At 37.5% G+C, this 27,390-nt stretch overlaps 1 protein-coding gene and 1 long non-coding RNA gene across 3 annotated transcripts in view; one reads left to right on the top strand and one right to left on the bottom strand.

Annotated features, from left to right (window-relative positions):
• Positions 1–27,390, bottom strand: part of LOC106051145 (uncharacterized) — a 44,948-nt gene that overhangs the window by 7,346 nt on the left and 10,212 nt on the right. Inside the window, exons 5-10 of the mRNA XM_056034361.1 lie at positions 24,223–24,328; positions 22,144–22,194; positions 19,468–19,540; positions 3,601–3,701; positions 2,982–3,063; positions 1,018–1,115 (exon numbers count right to left, since the gene is read on the bottom strand). Coding sequence (XP_055890336.1) covers positions 1,018–1,115; positions 2,982–3,063; positions 3,601–3,701; positions 19,468–19,540; positions 22,144–22,194; positions 24,223–24,328 — 511 coding nt within the window. The remainder of the gene's footprint in view (positions 1–1,017; positions 1,116–2,981; positions 3,064–3,600; positions 3,702–19,467; positions 19,541–22,143; positions 22,195–24,222; positions 24,329–27,390) is intronic.
• Positions 10,884–14,825, top strand: LOC129927431 (uncharacterized). 2 transcript variants are annotated; one of them, XR_008779042.1, is made up of 4 exons: positions 10,884–10,940; positions 12,563–12,688; positions 13,033–13,101; positions 13,462–14,825. It is a non-coding gene; the product is annotated as an uncharacterized LOC129927431 (long non-coding RNA). The 2 variants fall into 2 exon arrangements; XR_008779041.1 differs by lacking the exon at positions 10,884–10,940 and adding an exon at positions 10,947–11,321.

Raw genomic sequence — 27,390 nt, 5'->3', positions numbered from 1 at the left:
TTTCGTCTACAACACATTTGTCTTCCCCTAGTAAGAGACGCCCATGTCGATGTTGAACTAAAACGGAGTCGTCAATTCTGATAATGAAGTTTTTTTTGTTTTTTTTTGGAATCTGACCTCAATATATTGATGGTAGTAAAAAAGAAAAGGCGCTAAAATGAAGTCATAAAGAAAGAGGCAGCATTGGTCAATACTATTATGCAAGGGATGTTCGAGGTCTACAAGATACTTCAAAAGCACTTAAATTTTATTCTTCAACAAACAGAACTTCTGCATGGAGTATTGCCGCAATGTTGTGTTAGAAATTCAGGTCACACTTCATCACACGGGTTTTCAAAGAAGTTTTTGATTATGGTGGAACACGTCTCTTGTGAATAGAAATAGGATTTCCGTAGCACAAAATTCTGCTATAGTCTAAATCGACGAAATTTTGTTTAAAGATTTCCCGCGATAGGTGGTACAATGAATCGTATCATGAATGGAGCCAATGTCACTTTATTGTGGCTGTTAGTTTCTGAGAAGAAAGCAGGAGGATTCAAAATAAAAGCACTACTCTTGCCTCACAGGAGCCTTCTAAGCAGTGATCATGAAATAAAGATAAAGAAGAAAATAGCCAAAAGCTGGTACTTCTCAGTTATTAGTCAGTAGGTTAACAAAGACTTTTAAAAGAAAAGCGTGACAGTGATCGACTTTTTTTTTATGAAAGCGGGACTTTGGCTGTCCCGCCCGGACATTTTAGGAAAAGAGTGACAGACGGTCCAAAGCGGAACTGTCACGCCAAAGTCGGGACATCTGGTCACCGTAATCTAGATGATAGCATCATGTTATTCGTCATTTGCACGTGAAGTGCTCATATCCAAGTACTTTCTCGAAGTGTCACCTCTCGTCACTCAGTACGATTGGCCTCTTATAGTACACTGACCTGTGTTATATTTCCTACCTGATTATACACTGGGCTACCCCTATCTGAGTAGCCACCACAGTTATAACAACAACAACAACTATGAATCCACTTACTTTTAAGACAACTCTTCGGACAGGTGTTCTCAGGCCCCACAAGTTCTTTGTTCCCTTTGCATGGTTCACCTTGAGGACTAGGCGGTGGTATGCAATCCCTATAAAAAGAACAAATTTATAAACTGATCTCAACTCTGAATAAAATAATAATTGCTCCATTCGACTTATGTAACTACAGCCAACTTTAGTAAGAAGCAATCACAGGGCAATACGTCTAGTAAATCAAAAGACATTTTTAACCTATATATTGTTACAAATGAACAGTAATAGTTAGAGGTCACTACGTGTGACCCCAGCGAAATTACACTGCAGCGAGTGTTGTCTGGAATCTACATGTATAAACGAAGACAGGATGTGACGTGTCCTCGAGTGAAGTTCCAGAAGGTACTAGCAGTGTTTTTGCAATATTGGAGGAGCGATAGGGACTCTATATGAACCAGAGAGTTAACTGTAAACTGACAGATATTGTACAGTCTTCTACGCTACATGTTACAGTGACGAATTGTTAGAGTTAATAGTCAATAAAGTTATATGAAGCTGAGAGTTGAGTCGTCAAGTTCTTTGCAGTGTTTTTATTTGTGTGCCTACTAGTACATCTAGCCAGAAGATTCAGAAATACGTCACAATATATATAAATATCAAGGCGTTGTCAGTCATGGTGGCAAGGGAGGAGTTCAAACAACAACTACGATGTCGGTATTGATCTAAGGAACGGTTTTGCCAAAGTTAAAAAGTATTTGTTGAATGGTTTCATATCTTATAATATATACAATGTTTTGCTCCGACAACTTATCACTAATTCTCCCACTTGCCATGGAGGATAAAGTGTGATCATTAAACATGTTATTACTTAAGTCTAGAACATCTAGCAATGTTTATTTCAATCAAAATCGCAGCTGTTCAATGATTGTTTATTCGCACATCGACTTAATATGTTGAAGCTGACATTTAAATGTCCTAAGTACAAGTTTTAAGTCTTTACGCTTTAATCACTTTTTTCTTTTTACACTATTTTTGGTGCGTAACTATTTCGTTCCAGTGTTCAGTCATATTTTGTTCTACACAGATCTAGATCTAAATCTTATTCTCCTCTAGATCTAGTTCATTGTCAGAATGAATGTGAAAGATCATCATCATCATCATCATCATCATCAATGCTTTTTACAGATAAAACACGAAACATCTCTATAAAAGTGTCCTCTTGTGTACGTGTGTATATATATTGGAAATGTAAAAACTAGTTAATGATAATCTCTAGGACAACAAAGCATCAACGATTTCTTTACCAAAACTACTATACTCTACACATAAAAAAATGTGCGTTAACTCTAGGGGAAACTGATTTGATGCTGTTTCCCGCTCACAATAAGAGCAAAATCTACAAGAAAAAAGTGTTTGTGCATACTTTATTTTAAGAGTTTGCGGGCCTTTCGATTGAAATGATAAATGAGACAAGTAAAAAGGAGACCCATAGAAATTTAGGTCTAAGTGGAGCTTTGTAGTTCCAGCAGGATAAAAAAAAATGTTCCAGACAAAATTTACTAAGACCTAGTCTTTCAATCGTGGTGCAGCACGGATATTAGCAATTGTCGCAATTCATTAGAGGGAAACCTAATTCAATGTAAGTCATTTAACAGTGCTCACTGAGAAATTTTCTTATGATGTCGCAGGTCTGCAGCAGTACCGCTTTCTGACAGGCAAAGAGGATCTTTTAGGGATGTTTGGGGGCTCGAATATGTCTGCGAGATGTCCCAATACCCTCGGTTCACACAACATCAGGGTTTATTGTGATGTTATTTCACTTCCATTATCACGTAATCTACAAGCTTAGGTTTTCTAATTTGTTTTCATTTAGCATGCACTTTTTCTTATATTATAAGATAGCGGTACAGCATTGTCAGAATTAGTATTATTATTATGATTATTATTTTTATTATTATTTCGGATTTATAGTCTTTAGTCACCTTTTCAGTTTCGCCATGGAAAGATTTCCTAATGTCTCATCACACAGACATTCAACAGCTACATTGACCATCTCCCCGTCCACTGAAAGTAGAGACAAGTGGACAACACGTTAGCCTATTGAATACTTGTGTCTTTACTTTGGGAATATGTTGTACACTTGGGCTTTACACATAACAAAATGTGACATCTTTACAAATGAAAATTACCTCCTTAGAACAGTCTTACTTAGATTTTACATCTAAACGTATATATTTCATTGTACATACAATTGTATTAGTATATTCGTCAGTATACATTACGCAATAATTACATACTATATATTTATGTACTTAATTAATACGCACTTCATAGTTAGATACTGGTTGCCTGAATAAACCAGAAAAAAAACATAACTCTAATTAACATGCAAGCTTTCAGTAGGACATATATGAATGCATTATAATATTTCACATCCTTTATATTTTATGCTGAAATTATTTTTTAAAGTATTTATTTATATCTAGAAATTTCACGTATTTCAAAATTAGTATTTTCCTTTCCACTTTGCAGAAATTTTTGAAAAGATAATATAACTGACTTAAGCCTCGTCTCCACCCTCTCAACTAAAACCAAGATTACCTATGCCCTGGATGACATGCTGACAATTGCCGGTTTTCGATTGAGCTGAGGGTCCTTCACAATCATAGCCACCTTTCGTTGGTGCCGGATTGGTGCACGATCTGAAAACAAGATGTAAGGTGAAGGCTAGCACTTTTGTGAATTCAATTTGTAGTTATTTAATTATAAAAAATCTGTACAACAAAACTTCATTTTCAAAGAGAATCTTGTTGTTAGCCTCTTTCAGTCGTAGAACTGTAAACGTTATGATTGACGAGTATTAATATTACACATGGGACTGGTCACAAAAGACTGGTCACTAAGGACTGCTCACTAAAATGTAGAAACGTGCATCACTATTCATGTGTCGCGAATGCTGTAGAATTTTGGGCTCGTGTGTCCTGGAGTCACGCTTGACACGTACCAAACATAAATGGTTCAGATTGACTAGAATCCGAAATTTAGCAGTTCAGACCTAACGTTTATTTAATAACACAATATGCTGCAATTCACAGTAGGTACAAAAATGATCCAATGCATAGAAATATAGTTACGTCCGCATAACAGCATCACTAAACATATCCAATATACTAAGTCCTCAGGAATAGGTGTATACATAACTTTACTATTAAAATATGACCGCATCGCAGCAATAAACTTCAATAATATGTATCCAGTTCTAAGTACAGAAAACAACCATCAAAAGACTTGTGCTGTCTCAAATCATACAAACGACTCTAAGTAACTATTTCACTCAATTAATAATAATAATAATTTTATTTATAAAGCGCTGTTTACAAACAAAATGTAGGCTCAAGGCGCTGTAACAACATTACAAACAAAAACACGAGAGCTAAAATGACAGTTAATCTAAAAAAGTTTTAAACAGATAGGTCTTAATGTTCTTCTTAAAAGTGATGTAGCATGTTGTCTGTCTGAGATCAATGGGGAGTGAGTTCCAAACCTTTGGTCCGTGAACTGAAAAAGCACGCAGACCGTAGCTTTTGATGGAGAAACGTGGCACTACTAAAAGCGTTGAGTCCATTGAGCACAGGGCTCTCTGGGGGACATATGGAGTAATCAGTTCGCTAAGGTACAAGGGCATCTCATTTTTATATATACACTGATGACAAAGTGTGGCGACCTTGTAATCGATTCTCGCTTTCACGGGAAGCCAATGGAGCGTGCGCAAGAGCGTAGTAGCAGAATCTTGTCTAGTTTTTTTAAGGACTATTCGAGCGGCGTTGTTCTGTATACGTTGCAGTTTGGCTATTTTGTCATCAGTTATACCTGCTAGCACGGTGTTGCAGTAGTCAAGGCGGGAGAGTATGAATGCCACAGCTAGCGTTTTTGTTGACTCTGTTGTTAAATATGGTCGGATCTGGCCTAATCTGCGCAGCTGCAGATAAAGACCTTTGCAGAGCTGACTGATGTGTGGGTCGAAAGATAGTGTTGAGTCGAAGAAAACTCCAAGATTCCGCACTACATGGACAAAAGGAACATGGCAGTTAGTGATAAAGAGAGAATCTGTGCTTTCAACTTTTGAGACATTGTTCCTAGTGCCAATCTTAATTATTTCTGTCTTGTCTTCGTTCATCTTGAGTTTATTTTCAACCATCCAATCGCTCACCCTTGCAACGGTACTACTGATTTTCTCTGCCAGATGTGACACCTCTGAGGGTACTGATGAATCGTATAACTGTGAGTCATCGGCAAAGAAATGGTATAAGATGCCGGTTGGCCGTATGACACCGCTGAGTGGATATGTGTTCATAGTGAACAGTACTGGGCCTAGAACTGATCCTTGGGGTACTCCGTACTTCAAAAGTAAGCTTGTTGATTCCGCCCCGCTAACAACGACACTTTGGGTGCGTTCCGTCAGGTAGGATCCAAGCCACTTTAGGACGACTCCTGCTAAACCAAAAGTTGCAGAGAATCTGGCCATCATAATTTCATGGTCTAGCGTATCAAAGGCTGCGGACAAGTCCAGCATGGAAAGAATTGATATGTGGCCTTTGTCGGAATTGTGAAGTAAGTCGTTTAGTACCCTGACCACTGCTGTCTCTGTGCTACGGCACTTCCTATATGCAGATTGAAATTCTTCCAAGAGACAGTACTGTTCAAGATGAGAAAGAATTTGTGCTAACACGATGCGCTCCAGAAGCTTTGACAGGAAGGGAAGATTAGATACCGGGCGATAGTTTTTTAGACATTCCGGGTCAAGACTGGATTTCTTTAATAAGGGCCTGACAAGTGCATGTTTAAATTGCTGTGGTACAATGCCTGAAGTCAGTGAAGAGTTCACAATGTTAGTAATTGTAGGTACAAGCTCATCTAAACATTCAAGGAGCAAGGAAGTTGGAATAGGATCAAGGTCACATGACTTATTTAGCATCTTTAAAATAGTACTTTTGACATAATCTTCAGATACACGCTGAAACTCGCAAAAAGGAGTATTTTGAAAAATTGGATAGTGGTCAAGCTGTGATGAGAGGGATGGCATGTTATTTCTAATCTGCTCAATCTTCCCAATGAAGAATCTATTGAAGGAATCAGGAAGTTCAGATAATGGGATAGATGACGGCAAACGTTCGTTATTAGCTAACATTTCAGCGGTGATCCTAAATAGCTCCTTTGAAGAATCAGAAGTTTCGATTTTTTATCGAATGTGACTAGCTTTTGCGTCTCTAATCATACGGTTAACCTTGTTTTTTTCTAGTATGTATATTTGTCGATGTATCGTCAGACCTGTCTTTTGAAATGTACGTTCGGCACGTCGGCGAATAAGTTTGGCTGTCTTTATGTCTTCCGTCAACCAGGGTGCAGATGGCCTAACTGAGACTGTACGAGTGACAAGAGTTGCATGGCTGTCCAGCAACTTTTTCAAGCAAGAATTGTAATTGCTGAGAAAATGATCTGACAAGCCGCGGTCTGAGACATTGAGTTTGGCTATAAGCTCCCTTGCATTTGTAACAATCCAGTCAAGAGTATGGCCTTTGACGTGTGTCGGAACATTTATCAGTTGGTCTAAGATCCTTTAGAGCATTTTTCAGCGACATCGCGTATGTCTCATTTTCACTGTCAAATTGAAAGTTCACATCGCCTATGACAAATAGATCTTTTGTTGCTATGTGACTGTCAAGGAGGTCTTGAAATTCTTCGATGAAAACTTTTATTGTCAATGTATTTCTCTTGCTTGGTGGTGGGCGGTACAGGAAAATAAAAGTCAGTGTTCTACTGTAGTGGGAAAGGCGAAGCTCGCACATCTCAAAGGTGGTGTACGTTGAGCTGTCAGGTCTTATTGTTACATACTTGGCTAGACTAGCTCTGTACAGTATTGCTAGGCCACCCCCGCTGCCTGTTTTTCGAGGGAGACTCTTTAAAAGAAAGCCTGGTGGCGTTAGCTCAGTGGTTCTTGGCTCATCACCAACTTCTTTAAACCATGTCTCACTAAGGAAAAAGATGTCGTAGCTATCATCAGTGATGGTGTCCTGCAAGCTCAAGAGCTTTGTTACTGCATGACTGGGCGTTGAGGTGCATTATTTTAAGCTGACTGGAGGATATAGTCACCAGAGGTGTAGCACATTTTGAAGACACCGGAGGAGTCATATCACGAACTATAGGTTTTTGATGGGGACATCTGACCTCTGTTGTGTCAGGAGCAATAGGGGTGGGGTGGTTAATAAAACAGTTTAGTAGGGAACTGCTGAACTCTGTCGTAGAAGAAATGACAGGAGTAGGGGTGGGGTTAACAACACAGTTAAGAGTCCTGGAAACTGTGTGACATGTATCTGTTGAGTTGAATTGCGATGGGTTATACCATAGGCGAATAAGACGCCCAGCCCTAGACCCACGAACTGTCGGCAGTTTACGCCCGATGCCAAGTCGACGAATATTTTGGAAAACCTCGCTGTCTAGTCGCGATTTGAGTAACTCACATGTGCGTCCTATGCGACGTAGTAGATTAGCGTCCATGACTCCAGTACGGCGATTTGACACACTAGGACTGATGACACACAGGTTTGCGCTGCGTCTGCTATGTAGTGGCCACGGTACACGGTTTTACCAAGGACACCAATCCCTCGGGCTATGAGTATCACTCTGTTACTGTTTATATAGATGCTTGTTAAACTAAAGGATAGTAAATGAATACAAAAACTAATTAAATTTAATTAACGTGACTTAAATCTATCGAACTAAATACATCAATCTATAGACGACATCTACACCAATCTAATGGTATAAGAAAAGATCACTTAGCTCTAGAAAATAGCAACACAAAAATCCTCCAAAACGAGAGGCGAAAAAACACGACAGCTGCCTGCTGGCGCAACAAACTATGTGTCTCAATTAAGGTTACTACTGTCGTCGACTGACCAAAAGATATTACCGACTAAAAATCAATTTAGTCAATTTTACTTCCTCCTTCTATGTCAGAGGATGACCCGAGGCGAACATATAACAGGCAATGTCAACCGAGACTGTGACAAGAACGACTATGGCTCATCTCTTAGAACGACTATGGCACATCTCGTAGAACGACTATGGCTCATCTCTTAGAACGACTATGGCACATCTCGTAGAACGACTATGGCTCATCTCTTAGAACGACTATGGCTCATCTCTTAGAACGACTATGGCACATCTCGTAGAACGACTATGGCTCATCTCTTAGAACGACTATGGCACATCTCGTAGAACGACTATGGCTCATCTCTTAGAACGACTATGGCTCATCTCTTAGAACGACTATGGCACATCTCGTAGAACGACTATGGCTCATCTTGTAGAACGACTATGGCTCATATCGTAGAACGACTATGTCTCATCTTGTAGAACGACTATGGCTCATCTTGTAGAACGACTATGGCTCATCTCGTAGAACGACTATGGCTCATCTCTTAAAACGACTATGGCTCATCTCGTAGAACGACTATGGCTCATCTTGTAGAACGACAATGGCTCATCTCGTAGAACGACTATGGCACATAACGTAGAACGACTTTGGCTCATCTCTTAGAACGACTATGGCTCATCTCGTAGAACGACTATATCTAATCTCTTAGATCAACTATGGCTCATCTCTTAGAACGACTATGGCTCATCTTGTAGAACGACTATGGCTCATCTTGTAGAACGACTATGGCTCATTTCGTAGAAAGACTATGGCTCATCTCGTAGAAAGACTATGGCTCATCTCGTAGAAAGACTATGGCTCATCTCGTAGAAAGACTAAGGCTCATCTCGTAGAACGACTAAGGCTCATCTCGTAGAACGACTATTGCTTGTCTCGTAGAACTTTTTTTCAAATGAGTTTGAAGCCATTTTCTGGCGAGACATTCTGTTCACATGTATCGCTGGTCAAGATGACATTCACTTTTGGCATTGAGGAGCCAGCCAGTTTTCGTTTGCTACGTTTTTCTTCTAGAGCAGACGCTAAAGCTTCTTAGCTGTCTGGTGCATGTATTCTATTTGTACAAGTTATATTAGTTATTTTTGGCAACTAAAAAGTATTGGAAACATTACACGAGTTAATTGTTTAATTGAGAGTGTTGTCCTACTGTCTGAACAAATAACTTTCCACCACGCTTAGTTTTGAACATTTTTTTGCAATTGACAGGACCGTGGTTCTCAAAATCCACTAACAATCAAACTCTTAAACGATTCTGATCAAACAATATAAAGATGATCCGTGACAAAGTTATTGAAAAAATTATGAATGTAGGAATTCAATTTTTTTTCTTTGAAATATTAAAATGTTTTTTTTTTCCACTAAACTTGTTTAAAGCTACATCCACAAGCAGTGAGAGTAAAAGCAAAGCACATAATGACATTGATACGTAGCTCGTAAAGATTATGTCTTTCAGTTTACCCTTTACCAGTCTCTTGATTTCTAATGTTCTACATCTCTAAGTCAAACCCAAACTTCCGTTCATCTTTAATTTCAACAAAGCTTAAAATCAACTCACTTTGTCTGTCTGCCTTCAAAATAATGTCAGATCAAGTTAAAACTTTTCACAATTATTCATTCTTGTAGACAATTCATAAAAAAAAATTAACCAATTAGTCAGTTAACTACTGGTTATTGTCTATTCTATTTGATATCAACAAGGAACACTAAACTTTGGGTATTCACAGACATTTATTAAATATGTCGAGTTTTGTCCTCTTAAATAATGTACATTTTATTTCTCCATGGAACTATACTAATGGAACAACAGCTCCTAGTTTTTACTAGGGGAGTGCCGTCGCGCATCATTTTCACGCATGGTGCAATATGGAGAAATTCAGGAGGATGCAAAAGAAGAAATTTACTCATCCAATCACTTGGACTGACCTTCAATGAGAGTAAAACTTTCCTACGCTTTATTTTATTAGATCTCTAAAAACTTCATCCATTTTCTCACAATGTTTTGTGATTTATAAAATTTTCCTGAATAAGGGATCGTCACAAAAGTTATTTTTTTAAGGCCACCCCATTAAAATAGCTGTTTTCAGTACTTTCACATTTGGGTATTTTACATAAAATCTGGATTTTTTTTATGTACATGAAATCATTATCATCTGTCCCGCGTAACTAAATCCTCCACTTTTCCCGGTCACCAATGTTCTTAACAAGAGAGAGAGGCTGGTCCATTATTTGCGTAGTCCAGCCAGCTTTTCTTCTGACAAACCTTTTTTCGTTTATCCTCTTAAAGGATATTTTTTTTAAAGTTAGTCTTACAAAATACAATTCCAAACCAACTCATTGCAGTTATCGTCTTTTCACAGTATTGAGGAGTCATCCTTTTTGCCAGCCAGAGTGTTAATTTGCAAAAGTAAAAAATTCATTATTTTAATTTTTTTAGTAAATATTCACAACTATATCTTTTATATAATAATATATCTTTTATATAATAATATATTTTTTTTAATAATAATATCTTTTATATAGACATGCTTTAATAGATCTAATAAATGATTAACGCGGCCCTACCAATATGGGTATATTAATACTTAAATCTGGGTATTTTAAATTTCGAATGCGCATTTTTAAAAAACCGAACTTATCTATAGATCTCTTATATCTAGAATAATCTAGATTCTAGATCTACAACACCCAGACTTAGACTATGGTTCTAGATCTATTTAAAGATATTTTTTAAAAATAACTCAATAGATCTAATAAAGTCATGATTTCCACTCTATTTTCTCTAGATCTAGACCATACATGAGATCAATATGAGTATGAATGTTTATAGATCTAGTCTACGTCTAGAACTCTAGATCTATCGATCATCTATAGTCTACTATAGACACTATCACTATAGACTGTATTATACTATAGTATTATACTGTAACTGTATTAGTGTATAGTGACGGTAATTATAGTCACTATAATCAATAGTGTATTGCCTGTAGATCTAGTACCTGTACTAATATTAGTAGATGTAGATCTATAATAATAATACTTTTTAATAGTAGAAAGTAGATTTATAATCTATCAATTCTATCTAATCTAGATCTAAATATTCTAAATCTAGACTTCACTTTCACATCACATGATTATTGATACAGACAGTGAATGAAACAAATGCAGTGATTATATTATAGTTTATACTGATTATACTTATAGCTCTACCAGTTGATTATCATCATCATCATAGATAATAATTTAGACTAGTATTCTAGATCTATAAATAATCACAGTCACCTTGATAGTCAATGTAGTCAAGTCAAGATAGTGGAACGTAAACTCGAAGGTTTAATACAATACAGTATAACTTTTAGTATAAGTAGAGTCTATGAGTTAGTATAAGATCTAATTATTTTGTTTCTTTGTATGTCAATGTCTCTATTAAAATAATTAATATCATCAGCCATATCATTTTAAATATTAAAATAGTAGACATAGATTTCTATATTATAAATAGATAGATTAGATCTATAAAATATAATTTTACAAACTTTAGAAATGATTGATTTTATTTTTAATTGATCAGCCTTCTAGACTAGATCTAGCATCTCTAGCTAGACTCTAACTTGTAGTTTGTAGATCTTGGAATTGGATCGAAATTCACCTTCCTAAATTGTCTCTAAAGTCTGTAGCTGATTTGAGAGGCCCAACGAGGCAAGAGTCTATTACTATTAGTACTCTGTCTCTTGATCTATCTAGTAGGCCTACTTAGCTAGTGCATTAGCCTTAGCCATAGTGTAGTCAAATCTTGACAACTAGTCTTCTAGATCTAAGCTTCTAGAATAATTAGATCTAGATCCAGTTTAGATTTAGAATATAAAAGTATTTTACTAGCTAAAATACTAAATCTACTGATCTAAATTCTAGATAGATATACAATATATAGATCCAGTTTAGATTTGGAATATAAAAATATTTACTAGCTAAAATTCTAAATCTACTGATCTATACTTAATATTTTAGATATTATATGACATCTACAAAAATTATTATTAAGATATAATTATAGAATCTAGACTAGTTATTTATGTACATAAAATATATAAATAAAAGATATATGTATGCAGGCCTAGATCCCATAAATTTATAATTGATCCAGATCTATCAGTAAAAGTTACCTTCGATGGGAAGTTTTACCCAATCTAATCTATACAAGACAATTTATAATCCATGCCTCGCCTTCACCCCATACATTAAATAATAGTTCCCATTCTATGCCATGCCCAGACCCATGAGTTCATGAAATAATAAATGATGTGGTGTCAAGTTGGATCTATCCCCTGAAATTCAGCACTTTAATATAAAACTCACATATCTAGTTAATTATTTGCTATGACACTCTGATCAACTTGGACTTGTGTGATACATATATGTTTCTTATCAGATTTAATGATTGAAGTTTTGGTGCATTTTAAGGCTACAAAAGTATCATCAGGTGCATTCTAACCATTGGTATTTTTCCTGGCAACATTTCTATTCTAGTCTGTGATAAATTATAAATTTTAAAAAATGTTTGTAATGTTTCAGTTATTAACAAGTAGAACCATGCCAACCAGTTCTGATGATGTACCAGAATGGCTCAAGGATCATACTTATACTATTTCTACTCTCTGGGCAGACATTAATAATATTGGCATCCATTCAATATTTATTGTAAGTACTACTATACAATTTTTATTTTAGTTATCTAAAAGATGTTTTATGAAGTGTGATTTTCATGGTCAAGCAACATCCAAATATTGGGGATGGAATTTAACATTTTTCTCTAGTTTTTTTTTTATAACACTCTTAAGCAAATTCATCTTTCATGAATGCCTAATATACTTGGCTGTTGTGCAGGCCATTCCTTTACAATAAACTGTTAGATGAAATTAGGCAAAATTATGTCTGATAATTTGTATGTTTGATACAACAATGTATTCAATTTAATAATATTATTTTTTAATTTTAATGTTTTCAAAAGAAATTAGCCATTATGCCTAATTGTATAATTACAGTTATGTTTGGAAATGCAAGAAAAAGGCATGCATTCCTGACAAGTCAATGATTGGTTGCACCTCTTAAAGGTAAGGTACTGCAATTTTTCCCTATGCACTTTTCTCATAAGCTGAAGTACTTGTATTTTTGAAAAACTAGTTTTCCATGAAAATGTAAATCATAATATATGTTATAGCTGCTTTTAGATGAGTGCAATTTCCATCAAATTAACTGAATATCTGCCTTCACCTTTAGTAATAATTCATAACTATTAAGGTCAGGGCCATGTCTACACATTAACACAGTAGCTCCTTTTAGGTACAGACTATTTTTAGAATAGCAAAATTATATAATTATACTTAATAACATATATACGTTTAGCATGGTCAACACATATGTCACACATATTTTTATTTTTTTAAAATCCTTTTATTTATTTTTATAACTAGATAACTTTCTGTTATGAGAAAAGATGAGATTCTTGGACTCCTGCATAGCACCACCAGAAAGGAAAATCCCATCATGTTGCAAAATAAATGTCTTGGACCAATTTTAATTTAAGATATATATATTATACTGTAAGCTCTATACATATTTATGTATATCCTGTCATTCAGCCAACAGGTTTGATTTAGTATTTCTTTAAATCTGTTTGATATTGTACTTGAAAACTATTCATCTGAGCCACATTAAAACAATAGGGAGTGCAGTGAATGAGTGGTAAAGCACTTGGCTTCTGAACTGAGGGTTCCTGGGTTCGATTAAGACTGGGATTTTCAATTTCAGAATTCAAAAGGCTAGGGATACATGGCATTAGTAAGGAATAAGTAAAGGCAGTTTGGGGATCCATGGCTGAATGGTTAAGTCATGGGTTTGAATCTCTGTGAAGACTCAGATTAAAATTTTTTTAGATTTTTGGGAGCCCCCTGAGTCCACCTAACTCTAATGGGTAGCTGACTTTCATTTTGGAAAGTAAAGATGGTTGGTTGTTGTGCTGGCCACATGATGCAATGGCCAAAGAATCAAATGACCTTAACATCATCTGCCCTATAGATTGTGAGGTCTGAAATGGGATTTTTTTTCAAAAGGTGGTTGGTTGTTGTGCTGGGTACATGACACCCTCGCTAACAATGGGGCACAGAAACTGATAAACTTTATATCATCTGCCCCATAGATTGCAAGATATGTAAGGGAAATTTTACTTTTTTAAAATTAAAATAAGAATCTATCAAAAGTAAACATAAAATATGGTGCATTCTCCTTAAAACTAAAACCTTGTGCGAAGGTTTAAAATGTTGGCAAAAAAAAGCAACATCATATATTCTTAATTCCCTTTGCAAAACTTACTGAGAAGAATATGCATGTTGTTCCCTCATAAGTTTCTTGACAGAGGAAATCTTGTTTATATTAGATTTGAATTAAGCAAATTAAGAAAAAAATTATAATCATTATTTCAAATGGTTGTATCTAAACCTTATGAATTATTTTTCAGTTCTAAGTATATTGAGATTAATGGATAATCATGAAATTGTTAAATAATTGCTGCTATCATTCCATTGACTAAAGAACCATAATTTATTTTTTTTTAAATTAATTTCAAAATGATTTTTTTCAAGCATAGAGTTCACATAGATCTTGAGTGAATTTTTTTTTTTTTTATTTGACTAATGCTTCAATTTTATTGTATCATATTAGTTGTTAATTTTTATTACCCAGAATATTTAAAAAATGAGTACACTATTTTCATGTAATAATGTAACTGGGTATTCACACAATGCTCAAAATACACCATAATCTTTAGGCCATACAGATTCGTATAAATTTGTAAATGTATATTGTTTGGATAAGAATAAAGTTTTTCTGTAGACAATTATTGTTCAAGATTTGTTGATGCTCCTGCTTAATCAATTATATATACAGGTCATTAGTTTTAACACGTCTGATAATAAATGACAGTACAAGTTAGTGAATGAAAATTGGTCATTATTTCAGCTGCTTTAGTCCTACATCAATGTGAGGTACCAGTACTTTGATTGTGTCATGTAATAATTTAAAGCAATATTTTAAAATGAATAGTCTGTAGAATTGACAGTAAATACATTTAAGTGATGGGCTGTGATCTGCGTGAATTGGGAGCTGATCATGTATTGAATTTGTGTTTTTGATCTTTACTTCAAGTAAATGTTAATGAGCAATTAATTTTTAATGAATAAATAATTTAAAAATAAATACAAAAGAACCATAAACATCTACTTTAGTTTAATAATTTTTTTCATCAGAACAGAATTTCCAACTTTGCATTCTTAAAATAAAATATAATTTATTAAGAGTAGAGTCAGAACACAAAATCATAGTTTTAAAATATTAAGTAAATTAAGCTAAGCTGTGATCTCTTATAAACATTTGTATATAGACTATACACAATTTAATTATTATTTTTCATCAAATTGCAGGAACTAGTAAAACCATAGTCAATGAAATAGTAATACTAGTAAATGAGATAAAAGTAAACTAAATATCATCAATGCTATTGAAGCCACACTTGTTTTTTTTTTTTTATCTTGTTTGGTGGACTGCAATTAAAGTTGCTATTAATTTTACTGATCATCTTAGCTGAAATGCCAGTGTCGTCTCTTTGAATCCTAAGCTTATTTTCTTGGTAACTGGAAGTCCAGATATTTGGAGTTTCATTTTAAGCACCTATACTTTCCGAAATGGCATTCCGATAGGCTAAACCATTTGCCTAACATGTCATGCACGTAAAGAGGTACCACAGAAATGCTTAGGCGCCAACTTACTTTAACTGACATAGAATAAGAGAGCACCTGGTTGCATACAGCTTCAGAACGAGACAGCTGGAGGTCACTTACAAAGGTGTGGTATACACCAATGAAAATTAATTGCCGAGGGTAGATGGCAAAAAAAAAAAAAAAACTGATTCTACCACAGGTGGACAATGGTTATGCCTGTGCTCAGTGTGGCATAATATGTAGGTCACAGCTGGGGCTGAGTAGCCTCTGGAAACATAGCATTCCTCATAAGTCTTAGGAATCAAAGACAAGCCTATCATTTTTGTAGCATAGTTTGTAGCTTCTGTAAATGCATGAAATGCCGACACAAGTCCTCTGTGAGTTTGATGGATTATAAACATCTTACTTCTTTGCCTTATATTAAATGGTCCTTCTCTCTGTTCCTCTAGGTACTTGCGTTTATCTAAATATCATTGATATATCGTAACATGTCATCAAAATAAAAGATAGAATCTCTGCAACTCGTGTACAAGTCAGAAGTCATCAATCACACTTGCCATTTAAAAAATAACAATTTAGATTAGTCAAATTAGTGACTTATTATTCGATTCATTTAGGCCTATAAATTTTTTATTTGAATATATAATGATCCTTTACACTTTGTGACTTTACTAGTATACTTTGGAGTAGACTTGTTGAGCTAAAGTCGGAAGTACACATTGAGTTTTACTGTGATCTACTAGATTACTATATCTAGATCTATATATATATATATATTATATAGTTATATTGACGTAGAGAGAGTATCTCATCAATAGTATCTGTCATATCGTGATCAGTAGGCGGCTGCAGGTTTATAGATCTATTCCATGACAAAAACCCTGGCTAGATTTAGATCTACTGGTCTAGACATCTAGATCTAACTAGAATTAAACTAGAAAACTGAATTAGAGAAGTAGCTTTCTGGATCTAGAACCAGAATCTATATTATTAATATTAGATCTAGTTGCGTCGAACGCTTAATTTTTGGTTGTTGTTTTTAATAAATGCACATAAAATACATTGTATTTTGGCAATAAAAATACCCAGTTGGTAGTCAAGTAATTCTAATAATTAATTAATGAATGACTATAAGTATTTGTTTTAGATCTATCAGATTCATATGACTATGACTTATTATTTATACTTATTTTGTATCGTTCGTCCAAGAAAATCTAGCTTTAGATCTATTTCATTTTAGATTAGGCTATAGTTGTTTTTTTTTTTTTGGTCATTTTTTTAGGCTACAATATTACCGAGATGAACTTTTTCTTTGTTTCCCACGAGACGTGTATGCCTATAGCCTAGTCCTTTCGATAATAATAATAAAAAAACGATTAGAAATGCGTAGCTTGGAGTGTCAAAACTGTATTAGGCCTCCTATTTTTATTTTTATTTCGTGCAATTTAGTATATCGTAACAAATACGCATTTAGCGGAACGGTAGAAAGGTCTTCATCCAGATTTAGTGTAAATAAACCAAACACAGAAACACTGAAAGATTGTATTTTCGGAATTTAGATTCTATTTTTTTGAAAAAATGTGGCATTTTATAGGGTGGTCGAAAAAAATAACTTTTGTGACGATCTCTTATTCGGGAAAATTGTATCTATTATATCAGATAGTTAGAAAATGGATGAAGTTTTTACACATCTAATCAAATAGAGCGTACGAAAGTTTTACACTCATTGCAAGGGACTGACGGAGTAAATCTCTTCTTTGGCATCATCATGGATTTCTCCACATTGCACCATGCGCTAAAATGATGCGCGACGGCACTTCGACTCTCTTTGGCTTTGTAAAAAACTCGAAGCTGGTGTTCCATTAGTATAGTTCCATGATTTCTCCCACACCCATTCACAGATCAAGTTGAAACTTAAAACAGTTCGCTATAGTACCTTAAAAACATGAATCAATTAAAATCAATTTAAAAAAAACAAGTTAATCAATTATTGATCATTTATTATTTTGTTTGATTCTTGAGGGATATTGTTGGAAATGCGAGTTCTTCCTCTAAAATAAGCTTTGTTTCAAATGAAAATGATTTTTTTTTTATTTTGCTTGTTTAAAATCAATTTGTTGTATTAAATATTTGCAGCAAAATTTGTCCTTTAGAAAGATGTAATATCTTTTTATACGTTTTCGAAGTTTTCATTATTTGTCACATGGTAGATCGGTTTGTGATGTAATAAAATTCAGGTGTTAATTGATGGTATCAGGTGATTGCTTCATATTCGATCTATTGAGATCGATTACAAATTTTGTTTAAATACTTGCGTGTAGCCGTGCAAGCATATTTCTTGCAAATTTTAGTTCTGTTTGGGAGTTCTGTTTTGGAGCTCTGTTTGGGAGTTCTGTTTTGGAGCTCTGTTTTGGAGCTCTGTTTGGGAGTTCTGTTTTGGAGCTCTGTTTGGGAGTTCTGTTTTGGAGCTCTGTTTGGGAGTTCTGTTTGGGAGTTCTGTTTGGGAGCTCTGTTTGGGAGTTCTGTTTTGGAGTTCTGTTTTGGAGCTCTGTTTGGGAGTTCTGTTTGGGAGCTCTGTTTGGGAGTTCTGTTTTGGAGTTCTGTTTTGGAGCTCTGTTTGGGAGTTCTGTTTGGGAGTTCTGTTTTGGAGCTCTGTTTGGGAGTTCTGTTTTGGAGCTCTGTTTGGGAGTTCTGTTTGGAAGTTCTGTTCATTAATAATTACAACTTTCCACAAGACATTCAAAAGATATCAGACAAATGATAAACCACTTCATGAATTAAAATACAACAGCAAAGGGAATCCAGTCCTTTTAATTATAGCTTTGCTTTTTTTAGCGCTTTTTTCATGCTTATAGCATGCTCAGCGCTTTGGTCCAATCTCATTTGTGGACCAGTTGGAAGGAGGGGTATCTGTGAGAAGGTTGTCCGTGCTGCATTTAGGCGCTCACTAAACACAGCTCTGCTCGAGTCGGTTGTCGAACCTCGAGCCTCCTTCATAGGTAACCAAGCCAAGCTAAGTGTATTTAGCCTCTAGTTGAAAGAGATTTTTAAGCTAGGATGGTCCCTAAGTCAACTGGTTCAATTTTTTTTTATTAATGTAACTAAAGCTTAAGATAAACAATGTCATTACAAAGCTTATATCAACTCTGCTGTCTGTCTTTGTGTTTATGTGTCTGTCTGACCAAACCTTTGTACACGTTTCTTTCCGACACCCAATCTAGGATCAAGCTGAAGTTTTTCACAATTATTTCTTTTTCCTGACAACCCACTTCAAGTCATCACTCAGTTATGCGGCTCAAAATAACCAAGGACCGGTTCGGTTTTAAACTAAGCAGGACCCGGCAAGGTTTTAGAAAGGGTACTACAAACTATTTCATTGTTACTGGCTCCTAACTTTTCAGGTGTAACCTACTACCGATAGTGTTCCCGTATCTAATGTAGGATTAGCCGCAAGAAAGCAAGCATGTGGAGTCTTAGACTTCTTTATTTTAGGAAGGCGTAAGGAAGGTGGACCCTCCAAAACATTATAATGGCATAGTCTTCTATTCCGAAGATGTATGCAGTGTTTCACATGACCACGCAAACCCAGCTGCGACTTGCATATTTTTCCAAATCAATTACAGACAAAGTCGTTGTTCGCCGGGGGACTTTTTAAGATTTCGTTCCGTCCTCTGTGTCCAAAAGTACATTACATATTTATATTACCTTGATCGGTTTTTCAGCGTCCCGTCGATACTTTCACATTGCCATTGTTCCCAACCAGACCACTCACCGTTACCTGAGATTATAGATTAATAAAAAAAGATTGACATTATTACCATCTTTTTGTTTCAGTATAAAACCATGGAAGTCATTGAGATGAATATATAGTTGATTTTAGCGGGCAGGTTTTTAACTTATTCATTTAGTTATACAGGACAAAACACTTGGATTGTTTACTTCAGGAAATGATACACTATTATCGCCCAATTCAGTGGCGTTACCATACAGCCATTTCAATACTGTAGATGGCTGTATCAGTCGTAGAACGATTACGATTTATCTCATACAATGTGATGAGATTTAAGCATTAGTTATGGTTTGGACAGGGTCGGATTTAAAGGAAGGCATGCCGGGCTACAGCCCCAGGCACTCTAGAAGAGAGGGACTCCAGGACAGAGAAAAAATTATCGGAATTTCAACAGGTCATATAGTTTTAAGTTGTTTTTTTTTCTCATTTTGAGCGCTAACACTTTAAATCTTACGTCGGGTGGCAACAATGTCGTGATTAAGAAGTATTATATCATGCTCGGAATATGTTCATACCGGTAAAGGTTCGGATTTATGGCAGTGCATCTCCCAATGGCCTTACCTTCCAAAAGTAAAACATATACACACTTTTTTGACTATTCCGCCTCTAGACCATTCTCCATCAAGAGCGGAGTAAAACAAGGATGTGTTCTGGCTCCAACACTATTCGGCATCTTTTTTTCAGTTGTACTCACCAGCGCTTTTAAATCCCTAGAAGATGGAGGATATATCCACAGTAGATCCAATGGAATGCTATTTAACCTGGCACGCCTAAAGGCAAAACAAAGAGACGGCGTATCTTGATTAGGGAACTGCTGTTCGCCGATGATGCCGCACTCACATCTCATTCATAAGAAGGATTGAAGAGGCTTGTGAATGCTCTGGCAACTGCTTGTCAAGAGTTTAGCCTTAGATTAAGCCTCCCCAAGACTGAAATCCTGGCACAAAATGTCGCAGAAATACCAGCGATACATATTGGAAATCATACACTTACGTGTTGCAGGAATTCACATATTAGGGAACAACAATAACAAGCAACCTAATTTTAGACACTGAGCTGACAAAAAGAATAGGAAAGGCTTCTGCAGCAATGGCAAAACTCTCCAAGCGCGTGTGGGAAAATACCAATTGACTACGGCAACAAAAATCCTGGTCTTTAATGCCTGCGTTCTAAGCATACTTCTTTATGGCAGTGAGATCTGGGCAACTTACATGCATCAAGAACACAGATTAAATAGCTTCCACCTACGATGCCTGTGACGCATAATGTGCATCTCCTGGAATGATCATGTCACCTACCAGGAAGTTTTGAAAGGGGCCAGTATGCACAGCATCGATGCTCTCCTTCAACAGAGAAGACTACGCTGGCTTGGTTATGTCACTCGCATGCCAGATGAAAGAATCCCTAAAGACATCCTTTACGCTAAGCTTGCAGAGGGAGTCAGACTCAGCGGCCGCTCAAGACTAACCTACAGAGATGTCTGCAAGCGAAACATGATAGCCGCAGGCATTGACCAAAGTATGTGGGAGGAAATAGCCCAAGACAGGACAGCATGGAGACAGGCTGTACGTGGTGGTATGAACTTCGCCCATTGCAAACGAAACGAAGCTGCGTCAGCCAAGAGAAAGAAAAAGAAAGCTGTCATGTCAACTAGCCCTAGGACAGATGCATATACATGCACGAACTGTGGCAAACTCTGCCGTTCCAGATTTGGCTTAATCAGTCACTCCAGATTCTGCCCATCTTAAGACGTAATCAAAGCCAGTGACTGATCTGGGCGCATCCATTGTCTTCCAAGACAGAAGTAGCCATATATATATTTGTGGGAAGCGTGGTCGAGAGGCTAAGTGCGCTTGAACTTGGCTTGGCTTGGCTACCTAGAAGGGGGCTCGAGGTTCGACACCCGACTCGGGCAGAGTTGTGTTTACTGAGCGCCTAAAGGCAGCACGGAAAACCAACTCCTAGATACCCCCTACCCCCCCCCCCCACCGGTCCACAAATGAGATTGGACCAAAGCGCTCTGAGCATGCTATAAGCATGAAAGTAGCGCTATATAAAAACTATAATAATATAAAAGCTATAATAATAATATATCTGAACACTAAAACAGAAAGTTTGATTATGACGACAATACCTATACACAGCAACAGAAAGCTAGGCCATAAGAACAATAAGGACACATATATCAATAATATGTTCAGCAGTCAAATAAAAACTAGACTTTCACACACACACACACGCACACGCACATGCACACGCACACACAAGCTATAATTGAGACAATGTTGATAAACAGCAATCATATCAAAAGAACAGCAGGTGCCGTTACAGTTTGGAATCAGCAGCAACTCTGATTTTGCTGGGGTGTTACAGTGCTCGGCAAATGTTCCAAGCTTATTCCAAAAACCTTTTTAAGTGTTTGGGTATATCCGCAAGGCAGCACAGGTTTGGATTAGGAATTGTACTTTTTCTAGCTGATTAGCCAGCGAAGGCTAAAGAGATCTACTGCTGTACATTGCTGATTATATTTTGCTTACATATGTATCGAGAGAGAGAGAGAGAGAGAGAAATAGAGAGAGAGAGAGACTTACGGGGAAATGGCAAAGTAATATCTTCATCGATTTTCCCGTCTTGGTCATTATCTGTTGAAAAAAAAAGTTTTAATTGTAAATAACAAATCTATTAGCAGACTAAACACTGTTATAGAAATATTATGATCCTAGAATCCAAAACGTTTTACTGTTTTGTATTGCCCTAATACAATCTGAAATAATGACATGGTGCATATGAGATGTAGTTTGTGAACATATATTCTCCAAACTAGTTGCAAAGACATTTAAACAGCAGGTACAACAAGACGAGACATGCAGAATATCTTCTACATCCCATCAGGACCATATAACATTATTTTCTAATTATTTCACAGTTATCATAGATATTTTCATGTAAATATTTATACAAGTATTTGAAAACAAAATTCGACTGTTAGCAGATCTAGATACTTTTAAGAAATAAATAGCTAGATCTATTATTAGTCTGGATTTAGCATTGAAATTAAACATGTTTAAAACTTTTATTGTTTCCGCAAGGTTGTCGTTCCCGGAAGTGGTAATAGCTATAAAAACCCCACTACTTATAAAATGCTTCGTAATGGCATGCGTCTCAAATAGACTCTGACAACCAGTCCAACTCCTGGCCTTCATGTGTGGCTTATATATTGAGTCCGTCGGAACTGCTTTCACTGACAGGAGAAGGCGCGAAGGCAAGTAATTTACATACAAACCAGTAAGCTTCGGGCAGGAGGGTGTCGATTGACATGGTGGGCTATCCACCTACGAGATGGAAAACTCTAAATTCAAACCTCTGCTTTCCAACCATGGGAAAGGCTTTGAGACTCAACCCTGATGAAAAAATAGGAGCCGGCGACCCTAATGTAGTTTTTAGCACTCACTGCTAAACCCTGGCAGAGCCTGCGAGGTCACTGACCCCAAACTGTATTGGCACTTGCCGTTTCTTTCGATACATCAGCTGCGTGGAGAGGGGGGGGGGACTGATGTGTGGGCTACATTAGCTACAGCTAATGCCTAGACATGAGATGATCCATTGAGGCCATATTAAATCGTTTATTGTAAGTAAATAATAGAGTCTCTGATTTAGTACACCTTATCACAGACAGTGTTAGATGAATTGAGCAAATGCAGCGCTTCTCAATCTTTTAAGCTCGGTGACCCCTTTTATTAAACAACTACAGATTATGAATTATAATCATTAAATGCATTTCTAAAACTTTATGTTTAATATCGTAACTGTATCGGCCACACAGAAGAGGTCACAATGTGTGCGATCAGCTGACACATGTAACACTGGTCAGCGTGCTGCTTATCGGTCAATTGTATCGAAGGACAAGGGAGAGTACTGGTATGAACTCTGAACTCTCCACGTGTTAACCCGTGATATGGCCATGTGATCGTCATGTCATCAAAAGCCTACGGGGACCACAGAGATAGAGACAATTAAGTTGGCACAGCAAGGAGTCCGAAACTCTCAGTCCACCGTGAAGTCTGACAATGCAGTGAGCCCTTGAGTGAAGCAGTACGAGTCCAGGATGAGATAGAGAGACAGAAGAGTTTATTGCGGCAGTACGGTGATGTACAGTAAAGTATTGTCGTCAGATTAGAGTATTGCCAATTGTGTAGTAGTGGATTTTTTTTTTTAATTTGTAATTAAAAAATAAAGTTCCCTTTCAGACATTGTGGTCTATAGGGCAGATGATGTAAAGGTCATCTGTTTCTATGCCCTACGGTTAACGAGGGTGACCAACCGTCTTTACTTTTCCCCAACTAATGTTAGGTACCCATTAGAGCTGAAGGGACTCCTGAAGGGTTAGAGGTTTAGGGTTAGAGACTTTTAGATCAGTTATTGTTAGGCTCTAATAGGGATAAAATCATCGTAGTGACTGACTCCACTGTGGCCCATTCTGTATTCAACATTGTTATATTTTCATCTGGAGTGAACTTAGTCATTGAGTCTTTAATCCTATTTTTGTGGCATCTGTTATACACCTTACAAGGTACTCACGCATCTAGAATTAACAAGGTCTTTAGAAATACTTTAAATACAACTTAGACATATGCATCCGTTACAATGGACATAAAACAAAGAAAGTTTACCTATCCCATCCTTCAGCTCTTCGTCCACCGAAAAATCGCAGTCGTTATCAATGAAATCTCCCTCAGACACGTCCTTCCCACGTGACTCCGCATCGCATTTCTCTTCCTGCAGAAATGAATATGAGCTCGTATAATTGCCCCATCAAACTTAAACTGTTTCACTGGGAGAGATGAATGGAGGGCGAGAAAATTGAGGGGAAATTGAAAAAAAGTGGAAAAATATAAATAAAATACATATCTGTGTTGTCAATCAAAACAATTGAGTTGTGAGTTGTGTTTCTTGGTTCACATTCATGTAATACTTATGTTTAAAGCCGACAGAGAATAAGTGCTAATTATAATGTTTGATTACAGAGCTGTTACGTAGAGTGTCAGGAGTAGCAATGTATCAATCTATGGTGGCCTTAATTATTAAGGTACAATAATTGATAGAAATAAATTCTCAATGGTAGAATAGTGTCACATAAGAATGAGTGCATAATAAAATTGTGTGTGTATGGGTCAGTTGAAAAGTACGAGCAAATGACCTGAAGTGTGTACGTTTGAACGAGCACAGTTGGCAATGTTTAATGGGATAAAAAAGGCATCGTGAGAGATAACAGGCTTAGGTCACTTCCTGGATACGGACAGGGAGACTTAAAGCACACTGCCCACATTTTTCCTCGCAATGAAAGAGAATAGTCTGCGCAAGTCGCTCCTCCTGAAAGAGGTTTCCGATATGGGAAAATATAAAAAGATAACAAACATACAATTTTGAGTTTAATTTATAAATTAAAAGTACTTTTATAGTACGATTACTCCACCCAAGCTTCGACGCCTTTGTCATAAAACATGAGCAGTCGGACTGGCTATATGGGCATCCGGGCAAATGTCCGATGGGTTGGTACCCGATTGAGCCGGTAGGACCTTCGAAAAGGACGCATGGATTCTTCTAAGACTCGTAATAATGATTTTATAACATATCTTATAAAATAAGCCATCCCAACACAATGATTTCAAATAAAAATCGTTTCAAGACTGTACAGTGTTATAGTACTGTGACGCATTTTCTGAATTCATGTAATAGCCTACATATAGAATTATATTTAGTGTGAAATAGTGGGAATATAGTCCAGTCACATACGAATTGTTATTGGTTCTGTTGAGTTGTCACATGATCGCAATGATGGCCGCACACTGAAGTCGTTCACTTTACACACTTTTTTTATTTCCATTATTATCATCTACTACATCATCTCTTTCACGAAAACTATATTCGAGACCTAGCTGAGACATGGCTGACACCTAGCTGAGACACGGTTGACACCTAGCTGAGACACGGCTGACACCTAGCTGAGACATGGCTGACACCTAGCTGAGACACGGCTGACACCTAGCTGAGACACGGCTGACACCTAGCTGAGAACTAGCTGACACCTAGCTAAGACATGGCTGACACCTAGCTGAGACATGGCTGACACCTAGCTGAGAACTAGCTGACACCTAGCTGAGACATGGCTGACACCTAGCTGAGACATGGCTGAAACCTAGCTGAGACATGGCTGACACCTAGCTGAGAACTAGCTGACACCTAGCTGAGACATGGCTGACACCTAGCTGAGACATGGCTGACACCTAGCTGAGACATGGCTGACACCTAGCTGAGACATGGCTGACACCTAGCTGAAACATGGCTGACACCTAGCTGAGACATGGCTGACACCTAGCTGAGACATGGCTGCCACCTAGCTGAGACACGGCTGCCACCTAGCTGATACACGGCTGACACCTAGCTAAGACATGGCTGACACCTAGCTGAGACATGGCTGACACCTAGCTGAAACATGGCTGACACCTAGCTGAGACATGGCTGACACCTAGCTGAGACATGGCTGACACCTAGCTGAGACACGGCTGACACCTAGCTGATACACGGCTGACAACTAGCTGAGACACGGCTGACACCTAGCTGAGACATGGCTGAAACCTAGCTGAGAACTAGCTGACACCTAGCTGAGAACTAGCTGACACCTAGCTGAGACATGGCGTACACCTAGCTGAGACCTGGATGAGACCTAGCTGAGACCTGGCTGACACCTAGCTGAGACATGGCTGACAGCTAGCTGAGGCATGGCTGACACCTAGCTGAGACCTGGATGAGACCTAGCTGAGATCTGGATGAGACCTAGCTGTGACCTAGCTGAGACCTAGCTGAGACATAGCCGAGACATAGCTGCGACCTAGCTTCGACCTGGCTGAGACCTAGCTGAAACCTAGCTGAATTCTGGCTGTGACCTAGCTGAGACCTAGCTGAGACCTGGATGAGACCTAGCTGAGATCAAGCTGTGACCTAGCTGAGACCTAGCTGAGACATAGCTGAGACATAGCTGCGACCTGGCTGAGACCTAGCTGAGACCTGGCTGCGACCTGGCTGAGGAGACCTAGCTGAAACCTAGCTGAATCCTGGCTGTGACCTAGCTGAGACCTGGCTGAGACCTAGCTGAGACCTAGCTGTGACCTAGCTGAGACCTAGCTGAGACCTAGCTTCGACCTGGCTGAGACCTAGCTGAAACCTAGCTGAATTCTGGCTGTGACCTAGCTGAGACCTAGCTGAGACCTGGATGAGACCTAGCTGAGATCAAGCTGTGACCTAGCTGAGACATAGCTGAGACATAGCTGCGACCTGGCTGAGACCTAGCTGAGACCTGGCTGCGACCTGGCTGAGGAGACCTAGCTGAAACCTAGCTGAATCCTGGCTGTGACCTAGCTGAGACCTGGCTGAGACCTAGCTGAGACCTAGCTGTGACCTAGCTGAGACCTAGCTGAGACCTAGCTGAGACCTGGTTGATACTTAGCTGAGACCTGGCTGGGACCTGGCTGGGACCTAGCTGAAAACTGGCTGAGACCTGGCTAAGACCAGGCTGAGACCTAGTTGAGAACTGGCTGAGACCTAGCTGAGTCCTGCTGAGACCTGAGACCTAGGGGTGAATGACTTTAAACCAAATTAAGAAAATAAATGTTTTGCTAAAAGTTAATACAATCTTGACATCATTTGATTTCTAAACGTATTAAACTTACCACATGTATGTTAAATTCTTCCCACAAGTGGACTTTTAAGAGATTATAACATTAAATGTGTAAGGAACTCAAAGATGTAGACATTCAAACAGGATTTACAAATGATTAAGA

Source organism: Biomphalaria glabrata, chromosome 7 (assembly GCF_947242115.1).
Source record: "Biomphalaria glabrata chromosome 7, xgBioGlab47.1, whole genome shotgun sequence".
Taxonomy (NCBI): Eukaryota; Metazoa; Mollusca; class Gastropoda; family Planorbidae; genus Biomphalaria; species Biomphalaria glabrata.
This window is presented reverse-complemented; position numbering and strand designations above follow the sequence as displayed.